Raw genomic sequence first — 12883 nt, forward strand, 5'->3', positions numbered from 1 at the left:
CAAAGAAGATAAAGGAAGCCTAGGTCAGAACAATAAGACTCAACCACAACCTACTCACAAATGCCAGCAGAGGTATTCATAGGAGTGTGCCAAAAAAGGCAATAGACCAATCCCAAGCTATGCTTCCTATTTAACAGGTATTCCATTTGATTGTGCTGTCATGGCCACCAACTTGACTCTTTAAAGCTGTATGACAGACAGAGCCGCAGCTCATCAACTCTTTCCCAGTGAGTTGTGATCCTTCTGAAGAAGAGCCAAACTCCCTTCGCTTTTAAATTAAATGATTCGCTCGAGAAACAAATGTTCTATTGATCTTCCATGTACCACAACAGCACCCCTGTTCTAGCAAAATGTTTGGTGTTCTTCAAACTAGAAAGATGCTGAAAACAATACCTTATTCAAAAACTGTCATGATGTCACAGTTTATATATATATGGAGGTTGCACCAAGTGGCTGTTTTAGCATAGATAAGACAATGACGTGCAATGGGAAAGATCCATTTGGAATGTCAATAAGAGATTCTCAGTCATCCTGAAGAAGCAGCGAGATGTTGCAAACCAAAAAGAAAAGAAGTTGAGTGGCCATGACTCAACTTCCAGATGGCTCTATGCCATCCTATTTAGGCATGTTTTTGAGGCAGGGTGCAGGTGCGGAAGGCATGCGCACGAGCAAAGCGCATGCACGGAAGGCTAGGCACATGTGCAAAAGGCATGCGCTCGTGGCGAACCGGTGGTTAACAAAATGTGAAACGCACCACTGCTATAGACATTATGTAGATGCCATCAATTTGCATCATGCATATCTAACCTTCCCTAATATAAGTTTCCTCTGAAGATTCATAATGTCAAAGGGGTTCAACCTGATTAGTTGCTAGTAAAAGTCAAACTAGGTCAATGGCTGGAACGGTGCAATTCAAGTTTTAATTTGTTATCATATTTATGTCATACATTCTCATGACGCTCATACGTTTCTTCATGTGGAGATGTTCAAAACCATGATCAGAAACTAGCAGCTAGAATGGATGCATCAGCAGCCTTCAGTGATGAAAGAAAGAAAATGCCGGCACGAGAGCTTTGCAACTAAACCAACAGCCAGGAATTAGCCATTTTCATTAAAAGCTTGAAAGAACTAATGTTCCCACCCACCCCCAATATGAATTCTAGCTCTGATATGAGAAGCATAGCTTATTCTCTCAGACTATCAGGTAAGTAGATGCTGACAAAATTTAGAAATGCTGATGAGATTAGCCCTCTTTGGTTGAAAGACATGAAAAGATACCGAGAATGGAGTTGCAACATAGCCCTCAGAGAGTCAAGCTCAGTAGGATGGGATGGCATAGAAATTAAATAAAATAGTAAATAAACAAATAAATAAACAAAGCCCTTCCCCCTCCATTTCACAACCTCCAACAATAAGTAGGTCTGAAAGGAACGTCTTTGCCTGGTTTGAACAGGCATGCGGTTCTCTCTACATGATCCAAAATCTTAAGCAGGCTTCCAAATCATGCAAACAGTTATTCTTGCATTCAAGCAAACATTTATACAGCATTCCTGTAGACATGCATGGTAATTACTTGGTAAACAGTGAAAGAAAGGAGTAGGGCATCTTGTCTGTCTCATTTTTTAACCTAGTTTGAGCTCTATGCATTCACTCAACACCTGCACAGGGTTAGCTGTGATGCTAAAGCTCGAAGACCAAACACGATGTATAATGTATTTGTGTGGATGGTTCAAAAATGTGAAAAAACTGAAATTAAATAATGCAGAAAGGTGATGGCATTGAGTTTTAGGTGCCGTGTAGAAGAATACTTTCAGTTTATATTAACTCCAGATGATTCATGCTGACGAAGGTCAAACTTAGTGAAAGAAATCAATTACCGATCCCCCAACTATGAAGAACCAAGATCTAGTAAAGCTTTAGGGAAGCAAGATGCTCAGTGCTTTTTTTTAACATAGGAGCAGTGACCTGTTATCTGCTCCATACAAAGAATGATAAATCTAAGTTCCAAAGAAGCAATTGAGGAGCCTCCTAATACCAGGGCAGCAAAATATGAATTTTGGGCAAAGAGAATCGGCCAAGAAAAAGTCAGACAGACTTTTAGTCTGATTATCTGAGATAAGACTACGAGAAGAGATAAAGACCCAGCAGCTTTGAGGAAGAAACAAGAGGAATAGATCTTCAGTTCTTCAACCACCATTTTATAATTTTTCATCCAGTATATCTAATATTAGATTATGTTATTGATAGCAGCAAGAATCATATATGCTAAGTATTGGAAAAATGAGAACACCCCACCAGAGGAGGCTATAATTTGGAAAATTTCAGACTGTGCCAAAATGGACAGACTAACTTTAAAAATAAAAGATAAAGACGACACAGAATATTATTTGATGTGGAATAAAGTTTACGAATGGATAGAGACAATAGGTAGAAATTAGAAAAAGTAAGACTATGAATGTTTGTATTGAAAATAGAGATGAATATAACTATAATTATAATAATCAACACAAATGTAAATAAGCTAATGTAAGAAGAAATTTAATTAAAACTATTTGGTTATATTATTATTGCTATGATATTATTATTACTGTTATTAGTTTGTCTGTTAATATTTACTATCACCCTTTCTTTGGCCTCTCTTATTTGTAAATGGTATACCCTGACAATGCACTGTATTCAAAAATGTTTATAAATAAAATTTATTTTTTTAAAAAAGATCATGTTATTGAGTAATGGCTATCTGCCAACCATGATTCAACCAGATAAGACTAAAATTCAGGCAATAAGGAAACAAATGAGCTAACAAAAGTAAAATTAGACCAGTGCAATAGTGACTCACCAAATTGTGTCACATTGTTCCTACACCCATTAACTTGCAGCCCTCCAGAAAAGATGAGGCATCTTCTGTTTTGCTGCAGGAGATGGGTATAGAGAAATAGTTCACAGGGAAGGCGGGGCTGAGCTTGATAAACCACAAATCACACAGACCTGGTTTTAAATCTTAACAGTACAGGTAGTCTTCAACTCGCAACAATTCATTTAGAGACAGTTCAAAGTTACAATGGCACTGAAAAATGTGAAAAACTTATTGTTGTGGCCCGTCAGCGGCCTGTGCATATTGTAGCTGATTCTGACAACGAGGAGGCTGGTGTGGTGCTACGCCAGCAGCCTTTGCAGCTGGCACTCGAGTCAGACAATGAGGAGGCTGAAGAAGATGTGGTGCCAGAGGCAGGGATTCAGCCAGGGCCTTCAGAACCTCCAGAAGCTCCTTTAAGTGAAGAGGATGAAGAGGAGGAGCCTCTTCTCGATAAATGGGCGCGCAGAGCTGCCAAAAGGCAGGAGTGGCTCCTCAGGAGGAGGTCTCCTCGAGAGTAAGGCTTGGGGCTAATTGGCCACTCCCTTAGCCTATTTAAGGAGGAACGCTGACTGAAGCAATTTGTAGGGAACAACTTTAGTTCTCTCTCCTTCGCGTGTGGATTCTCTGCAAAATTGCTTCTGGGCTTTCTGCCAACCATAGTAAGATTGTGATTACTTTATCTTTGGTTTCTTGTAGGCTGTTAAGAAAGTTTATTAACAGCCTTTGTTTGAGAAAGACTGAGTTATTTTAGTAAATTAAGTTTTGTATACTTTGTGGGTGCTGTGTTCTTTGGAGTCCGTAGCTGGGGCAGAACACTTATGGCCGTTTTTCAAAGTTACGACATTTGCAGCATCTCTATATGATCATATGATCATGTGATCAAAATTTGGATGCTTGGGAACTGGTTCATATTTATGACCGTTACTGTGTCCCAAGATCATATGATCACCTTTTGTGACCTTCTGACAAGCAAAGTCAGAAGCGAGATAAGTGAATCTGGAAGCCAGATTCACCTAACAACCAAGATTTAAGGTTATCAACTGCAGCGATTCGCTTAATAACTGGCAAGAAAAGTTGTAAAATGGCACAAAACTCACTTAACAAATGTTTCACTTAACAACATAAATGTTAATTGTGGTTATAAGTTGAGAGCTACCTGTAGTTGTGAAGTAGACCGCTTCCTGCTAAGGAGAAAGCCTGTATGAAGAGAGATTGGATGGCAAAGTCTATGGAGATTCTCAGTCATCCACGTCTTGGTTACAGATTGCAGATTAACAGATTTGAAAGGGATCCTGCAGGTCAGAGGTCTTCAAACCTGGCCACTTTAAGATTTGTGGACTTCAACTCCCAGAATTGGACTAGGTTGGACTAGGTCATCTAGTCCAACCCCCCGCCCAAGCAGGAAACCTTACACCATTTTTGACAGATGGCAGTCCAATCTCTTCTTGAAAGTCTCAAGTGATGAAGCTCCCACGACTTCCGAAGGCAACTTCTGTTCCACTGGTTGATTGTTCTCACTGTCAGAAAATTTCTCCTTATTTCCCAAAGGTGAAATAAGCTGGTTGTCCCGAAGGTGTTTTTTTTCTCTGAAGAAGCTTCTTGGGTGAGAAGAGAACAACTTCAAAGAAAAACACAAAGTCCAGTTGCCTTTTGAAAAAGCACCTTTGGGATTGGATGGCCACATGCAACTCTTCTCAAATCCCCGTGATCCTAGTACCAATTTGGGCACATTTCACTACCAAGACTCAGGCCTGAATCCGAAGTAATCAAAACCACCCATGCATTCAGAGTGTCTTTCACAATGCAAAAAGAAACAAAACATTTGAATCACAACAAAAGCCTATTGAGCCAAACTTTTTTTTTTCACCATGGTCAGTTAGGTATCCTCAGAAACCTCAAGCAGGGTTTTGAAGGCAAACTCTGATTCATGGTTGAAATACCCAGACAAGTTCATGCATTAGGCTAAGCCATAGCCTGCTTTACTTTGCCTTAGAACGCTGAGTGGATCTAGTCATCATGACCAATAAACTACCATATGGTTAAAGGCATAGCATGATGTAATGCTAATTATGCTGGGGGGGGGTTTAGTCACTGAAGTGAATGTGAGCAACCGTCACCATTAAAAAATGAAGTTTAATAGAATTTAGCGTACCTATTTTTACCTGTTCTTTTGCCCAAACTGTATCATCATTTTTATCTATTTTTTTATACCTTGCCTTATTTTTATAAATAACTTAAGGTGGCAAACATATCCGACACATCTTCCACTTCCTATTTTCCGCACAACAACCCTGTGAGGTGGGTGGGCTGGCTGAAAATGATTCAGCTGGCTCTGGGACTAGAACTTGTGAGCTCCACTAATGAACAAACAAACAAACAAATAAATAATACATACATACATAAATTAAATAAATAAATAAATAAATAACCACTGCCTAGCCTTTTGAACAAATGTAATCTGGTTCCCTTGCAGGTACAATGAATTTCAAATTCCATAATCCCATGTTTGTTGAGAATTTAAAAACTCGATGTCCAACGTACCTGAGGAACATTAAATTGAGAAAAGCTGTTTTATTATTTATCAGAATCTATGTATTACACTTAGATGAGAAACCAGAAAGAATAGCATATCTCATTCTCTTAAATGTGAGAAGACATTGTAGAATACAGGTCTAGGTATAGGCTAAATTTCAAATTTAAACTGGGCATATTGTCTGGGGATGATGGGAGTTAGGATACCAATGCATGTAGAAAAATTACATTGGGAAATATTTTAACCCCAGATCCAGTGTATGAATATCAGGTTCTGTACCTCTTCAAAAAATGCATAGGCATTTTATGTTTTAAAGATCTTGTAAACTTATTGAATAACTCAAATGCACCAAACTCCACTGAGAAATCTAGATTCACAACAAACAGGAAGCAGATCTTAAAGTATAGATGAGATCATGCGATATTGGGCATCAGTATTTAACACAAGTCCGTGAAGTTTTCCCTGGTGCCCTTTCATAATCTGATTTAATTTACTCAAGTGCTTACAACTGCTGATAGGATCCAATTTGTTCCAAAAGAATTCTCATGCTTCAGAGAATTATTATATTCATCCCACTTCCATTATGAGGATTGGTTTTTAAAAATTTGTTTTCAAAAGTTGTCCACCAAAGCAGAGATTGTAATTCCCAAATAGAGCATAATTCAGTCAAGAGGAAGCACTTTGAGAACTCTCTCTCTCTCTCTTTGGCAGAATATGGATGGTTTTACTCCTATTAAAATTATAGCATTGTGAACATTACAAACAGATCATGTTACAAGTCAGAGTCTCTGTCTCACAAAACAAGCTTTTTACTTGTTCTGCAAAAGAGTCGCATTAACCGCGGGGCCAATACCAAGAACAACTATTTCCAAATTGTTTCTTGGGTAGATATTTGGCCAAGAATTTTAGGCACATAGCAAGGCTTAGTATGGGGGTGGGAGAGTGTTGCTTTATTTGGTTAAACATTTCCAATATTCCAAGCATGAAGATAACACCATTAGATATCCTAAGAGTTAAATCAATACTAATTAGTTACACATGTGGGTCACCAAGAAGCTTGTGTGGGCCACTGTAACAAAAAAAAAATTTTTTTTAAATGCATGAGGTGTTTGATTTTGCTTTCAGCCATTTAAGTTAAAACACATATCAAACTGTCACAGCTGTTTGTGAATATCACACCACATGTCAAGCAGATGATAAAACTCTCCTGGATTTAAAAGTCTTGCACCAAATTAGGAAAAATGCAAAACACCCAAACACATTTGTTAAGAGATTGGAGATAGCTAAATGTGTGTACTGTAGTTGCTAATAAGCCACACAGAAGTGAAAGGAATTCACTCACTTGAAACAGACTTCAATATGCTGCCTTGGAACAGCACATAACATTAACCATTTGAAGGAATGTAATACCTTTTCTTTCCCCCAAGTAACACATCTTTAAAAGAAAATTATGCTTTAGTGAAAAAGTCTACCAATTCTACTAAACATGATTTTAAAGACTTAGAGAGAGAAATGTTCAAATTCTCAAATTTGGATGGATCAAATTAAAGAATCCTGTGTTTATATCACAAGTAGCCTTCTAAGAAAGGCAAACAGGCAAATAGATACAGGAAACAAAAAGAGATTTAAAATAAAATTTCGACCTGGTGGCATTTTAGAAAAACAGGATCACAACTGATGAGTTATCTATGCACAAAAGAGTCATGACTTCATCCATATTGGCTAATACTGCATTCCTGCCAGGAGCATTCGATAAGCATTAAAAAGCATTATGATAAACATATCAAAAAAAGCATTGATAAACATAACACTATCTATGTAAAATACTGCAAGATCCATAAAAGAATTCTTAGCTAGTGATCTGGACTGGGTTTGAATTCAAAGATTAGAGCTGGGGGAAATATAAACTTCAAACCAGACATTACCAGCCAGAAGCCCATGTATTTAAGTAATAATAGAGAGTACCTCATTCAATTTTGCACTGCATCACCCGGGAAGAGAAAGAGACAGACAGAAAGAAAGAGAAGACGGTAACAAGTTGTTCTACCTTATCCAAGAATCATTTCTTCCTCTGCACCGACTAGTAAGCTATGGAAGCTTCAACGTACCACCAAGTCCCTCCAATTATAAACAAGGCAACTCCAGACCACACTTAACACTAGGGCAGTGTTTTAAGACCAACCAAAACAGCCCCAAATCCTGCTGCCAAGGTCAATTGCGGGAAAGTCCTAATTGTAAGCTTGACATCAACTTACCACCCACAGAAGGCAGGAGGAGGCAAAGGTTAGAGCAGCAGCTTGTCAAAAAAGCATCATAAGCTGCGTGAGGCTTTGGAGAAAAGGCCCAATCACTGCAGCCAATATGATGTTTCAGTTGAATTTTTTTTTTTAAAAAAAAAGGTGGGGACAGAAAGAAAATCATCACGAAGGCACCTCCCCCCCCTTACCTTCTCTTGCAAGCATAAAAGAAACTTTCTTGTCCTAAGGAAGGTTTGCACTGCTTAATCTTTTTTTTTCCTTTCTGAAATAAAATGACCTCGTGCGTGTTTCAGGTGAAATATTTGGAGATCTTTTCCACACCAGTGTATGTCAGAAAGTAATTGACGCAATCAGGAAGAATATTCAGGAAGAGCTCTCCCGTGCTGTTTTATATTTGTTTTTATCTTTCAAATGTAATAGTTAAAAATACTTGAAGATCCTGCAGTTATTCATATGGAAGAATCTTATCAGATATACCTCACATATTAAGAAAAAAGAAGTTTGCCTCAAGGACAGTTAGCAGCTGCAAAGAGCAATTAAAACCTTTGGACGGTGGGAAGTGCTAATTGTCAGTATGAAATGGTTGCTTTTAAGACAATCACCTGTTATTATTTTGACCCATCAAATTAATCATCCTTCCCACTCTGGCCCTCCCCATATCCACTTAAGTCTTTTTTGCAAATTTCTGTAGTATCTGGATTTCATTTCAAGGCAAAAGATAAAGAGCTTGATTTCATTATAAACCCCACCCAAAATGTGGGAAAATGTCTCCCAACAAATCTTTCAGAATTCTTAAATTAATTATTTTAAATTATTTAAATTATTTAATTAATAATTATTTTAATTATTATCATACCTTAAAGTGCCTCAGCTAGATATAGCTCAGTTGCTAGACTTCTTCCACGCACAAACTGTTAACAGTCAGATATCTTCTATGAGTTTCTCACCTTTAAAATGATTCTCCCTACCATTTAAAAATACATCCCCCAGTACAAAAATAGAGGGCAAGAGTTTGACAGTACAGTAATACAACACAATTTCCATTCTTTGGAAAGTATGTTAGATTTTTTTAATCCTGCATTTATTTTTGTTAACTCAAGGCAGCGTCCATACTTAGCAGTCCTCCCTCCTATTTTTCCTACAACAACAACTCTGAGAGGTAGGATGGACCGAGAGAGAATGATGAGTCCAAAGTGACCCAGCTTGTTTTCATCCCTAAGGCAGGACTAGAACTCATAGTCTCTTGGTGTCTAGCCAGCACCTTAACCACTACACCAGACTAACTCTCTTATCCAGGCCCTGAGGCTGATGTGAAACACCCAAATTCAATTCCTTACAGTATTTGGCTACATCTACCTCTCAGGTTTATCCTGAGGTTACAAATGGAAGGAGAAGCAAAGGCTGCATTCATACAGCACCCAGAACCCTCAACCATTTACTAGCCAGAATAGTGAGGAGGTTCAGTTTGCAAAGGTACATGCCAACTAACCACATTAAGGTTTAGCCGCATGTTGTGTGAATCCAACCGAAGTGTTTTCTGATACTGTAACCCTGCCACCTTAAGTGCTGCAATCTTTTAAATACACAAGATGCTTGATTACCTATGTAGGAGTACTAGCTATTTTTTTTGCAGGAGGGTTTCCATAATCTTGGACTAGAGAGGTCATATTAGTTAAAGCTCATGTCCAAAATATCTAGGGTTTCTTTTTGAGCACATTCCTTTCAGAATTGGAATGGACAGAGAACCACAGTGGGGTTCAGACAGTGTGTTAAACTTTAATTTGCTTATTTTCTTGAATAAACGAAGCCACACTAGCTGAGTTTACTCTATATAAAATGCAAGTAAAGCCTTTTTTGGCTTTGTTGCATGGAAATTCAGCAAGAGAGTTTAAAGAATCTTGGGAGATCAAATACCTTGCTCAGTACAGTGATTTAATAAGCTGGATAGGCCGAACTCGATCTTCTGCAATTTTCTATTAACTGGGAATTGGCCCAATTTATTTGAAGGGCATCAAATGCAATTTTTTTTTCCTTTTAATGTGACCGCATCATCATTGGCTTACACCCTGTTCAGAAATTTCATTCAGTGAACCTTCAGCTACATTCTGTGAAGATAGGCGTCTGGGTGTCGCTGTCCATTTCATCCGATCCTTCAGACCCCTGAGCATTAAACCCCCCCCCCCCAAAGGCAGGGAAACCAAATCCACATTTTTAATCTGATGGGCCGTGCGACGCCGGCCGCATCCTCGAGGTGGCGCAGCAGAGCAATCGAAACATCCCGGATCCGCAACGATAAACAAACATTTCAGCGCGATTTAAAAAGCGCGGATGCTTTTTCCCAGATTGACAACATACTCAAAAGATTTATCAAGACGTCGCCTTTTCTCTCTCTTCTCCCTCCCTCCCCCAATCCCCATTTCTTCTGATGTTAAAGGGTTCCGCAACCCTAAAGCGACAACCCAACAACAGCTGAAGCCTTGGCTGCAAATTAATTTGTGTGTATTGAGATAAAAATTGATTCAAGAAGTATTATTTGGAAGCTCGGGTGCCTTGCAGCGGGAGCAGAAACACACTTTAAGCAGGAACATCTACCTAATCTTCCGATTGCCCTCGTTCCCCCCCTCCCCCCCTCCATCACGCAACTCCAAAGAAGTTATTAACCCTTTTGTTTCAAGACAGTCTCCCGGGTGGGTTTCCAGCTGCCGGCAGCGAGATTTACATGTGGCAACATCACCTCCAACGTGCCCCCCTCCCGCGCCAGCTCCATCCTAACCAGATGCACAAAGGAAAAACAGTCATGCATTAAACATGGGATTTATAGCCTTCTGGGCTCGCTCGCTCGTTTTCTTAAATCACCATTAACCGGGCTCAACAATTGCACGTTTGGACTCAAAAGAAAAGAGGGAGGCTGAAGGGGAGGGGAGGGGGGGGCAAAGAGACTCAAACCTCCTGCAGCTCTCACCCACCCTTTCCCAAAATATGCATTCCTATCAATTGGGATGGCGGATCTGGGCTTCAGGGAGATCTTCACCCTCTCCTCGCTTGCTTAAACATTAAAAGTAGACCTAAAGATTTCACCCAAAGTTTGCATTTATGCCTCTGGAGCCGGGGGAGAGAGATCCAAAGAGAGAGAGAGAGAGAAAGAGAGAGAGAGAGAAAGAGAGAGAGAGATTGGAGAGGTGTATCGATTAGGCATAGTTTCCAATATTTTAAAGTATCAGGTTCCCCCCCCCGTCCGAAACTACAAAGCTCAGGGCTCTCTATATTAAACTGATTATTCCTAAAGTGTCTTCCCCTTCCTGGTGGGTCCATTAACTCCATTCATCTCCCATGCGCCTCCCCCGCCCCGGAAAAAAAAAAAGGATGGATCATAAGATTTGAAATCCAGTTTTCCAAAACCTTGGAGGAGATTTCAAAGTCCTCGTCTCTAATTCAGCGCACCATCCCGAAATGTACCCCTTTCCCCCTTTCGTCCAGTTCTGCGCTTTTACCATCACCAAAGCGCTTCTTTTCCAGCGCCGGCTCCCCCTCCCCATTATCAAAATCAATTAAATCTGCCAAAAGATCAAGCCACGCTATCAATTATAGGAGATCCGCGTGAGTGAGTGAAAGAGAGAGAGAGAGAGAGAGAGAGAGAGAGAGAGAGAGAGAGAGAGAGAAGGTGGAGGTTCCATGCAGCTACTTCGGGAAGATTTTTAAAAGCTCTCTGCCCTCCCTTCTCTCCCCCCCCCCCCATATTAGCTCACGGGAGTTATTTTAGGAAGTCGGAAATCAAAGATGGCTGGAGGTCAGGCTACAAAAGGTCCCGAGCGATTGTAATCTCTCTCTCGGCGAGTTTTTAGTTACTAAATGGCAGAAGCAGCAGTAGTTCATCCAAATAAGAGGCACAAACGGGGAAGGAAGGAGGGGGGGGGAGAGAGATATCACAAAAGGTATTTCGCAGCGTTCCTCTCGGCGCACCCCTCCCTTCCAGAAATATTTAGGGAGTTACCTTCTGGCCGCGGCTTTCGGCTACGATGGCTCCAAATCAATCCCGAGGATATTGGGGGGGTGCGGGAGAGATGCTAAAGACAACCTACACTGAGGAGGTAGAAAAACTTTTCCCAACCGGAGAAGGGGCTTTGGGGGGGGGAGAGGGGGGGGGAAAGAGAATCACCCACTACGAAAACCTGGATTTTTTTTTCTTCTTCTCCATAAATAAAAATAGTCTGAGTTCAGAGTTCAATTTCCCTCCCACCGATAAATTAAAACCTACATTCAAGCACCGATGGATGAAGGAAGAAGGAAAGACTATGGGGTGGAAGAGGGGGGGGGAGGCGCATATTAAGAAATAAAGATACACACTTTCCGATCTGCTCCCGCAGTCGTGGGAAATCAGGATGAAAGAGAAGTGGTCCAGATTTTCGAGAGTTTGGCTCAGGATCCCGGTCAAGAAACCCCGATGCGGCACGGGGTAGGTGGGAGAAGGAGCCACTCACACGCGCACAAAAGCATGCAAACCCCCCACCCCCAACCCGATCCCCCTGCTTGATTTCTTCTCCCCCCCCCATCAATTAAAGTTGGAAATTGACCGGCTCTCCCTCGATTGTTTTTTTTTTTTTTTCTTTTCCTCCCCTTACCATTTGCTACATCCGGGAACTGCCGCTCGTCCGAATGGATGTGCTGGGGCTTCGCTTGCTTGCGCCTCGACATGGTGCACAACACGCATCGGGAGCAAAATAGTAGCAATTATTTTCTTCTTCTTCACAACAAATTCCTGGAGTTGGGAAATTACTCCCAAAGAGCGGAATGCGCATGTCAGAGTAATTATGATTATCAATAATGCATTGCGATTTATCATGGGTCCCTGACAGCTGATTGGCCTGAGTCCAAGAGCTCACAGATTATTCAAATAAGGTCCATTGATCAGGGAGCAGAAGGGGACGCTGGGCACTGTAGTCTCTCCCTCGACCCGCTCCTGTCCGCCCGGCTTCGTCCGGGTGGTTGAAGGGTGGATGCCGGACGCCGCCGCCGCCGCCGCCGCGCAGGCGAGGGGTTTCGCGCAAGAGGCCCGCCGGCTCGATTGGGTGGTATTTCCCTGAAGGGAAGGAAGAGAGAGAGGGAAAAGAGGCGAGCAGCAGCTCTCGAGTCCATCTTTGAAAGTAAATAAACAGCCGGGGCAGAACTGGTTTTCTTAGGCAGGCTGGACAACCTCCCCCTGCCTCCCTTATCTTCCCCTCGCATTGTCTTCTGCCT

General features: G+C 41.0%; 1 protein-coding gene across 1 annotated transcript in view; it reads right to left on the minus strand.

Annotated features, from left to right (window-relative positions):
* The window catches only part of SALL4 (spalt like transcription factor 4), a 32283-nt gene extending 19943 nt beyond the window's left edge, over positions 1-12340 (minus strand). Inside the window, exon 1 of the mRNA XM_070940051.1 lies at positions 12268-12340. Within this exon, the coding sequence (XP_070796152.1) occupies positions 12268-12340 (73 nt within the window). The remainder of the gene's footprint in view (positions 1-12267) is intronic.
* Between the last annotated feature and the right edge of the window lie 543 nt (positions 12341-12883).

Source organism: Pituophis catenifer, unplaced genomic scaffold, assembly GCF_029215685.1.
Source record: "Pituophis catenifer annectens isolate HBS135680 unplaced genomic scaffold, rPitCat1.0.hap2 SCAF_3, whole genome shotgun sequence".
Lineage (NCBI taxonomy): Eukaryota > Metazoa > Chordata > Lepidosauria > Squamata > Colubridae > Pituophis > Pituophis catenifer.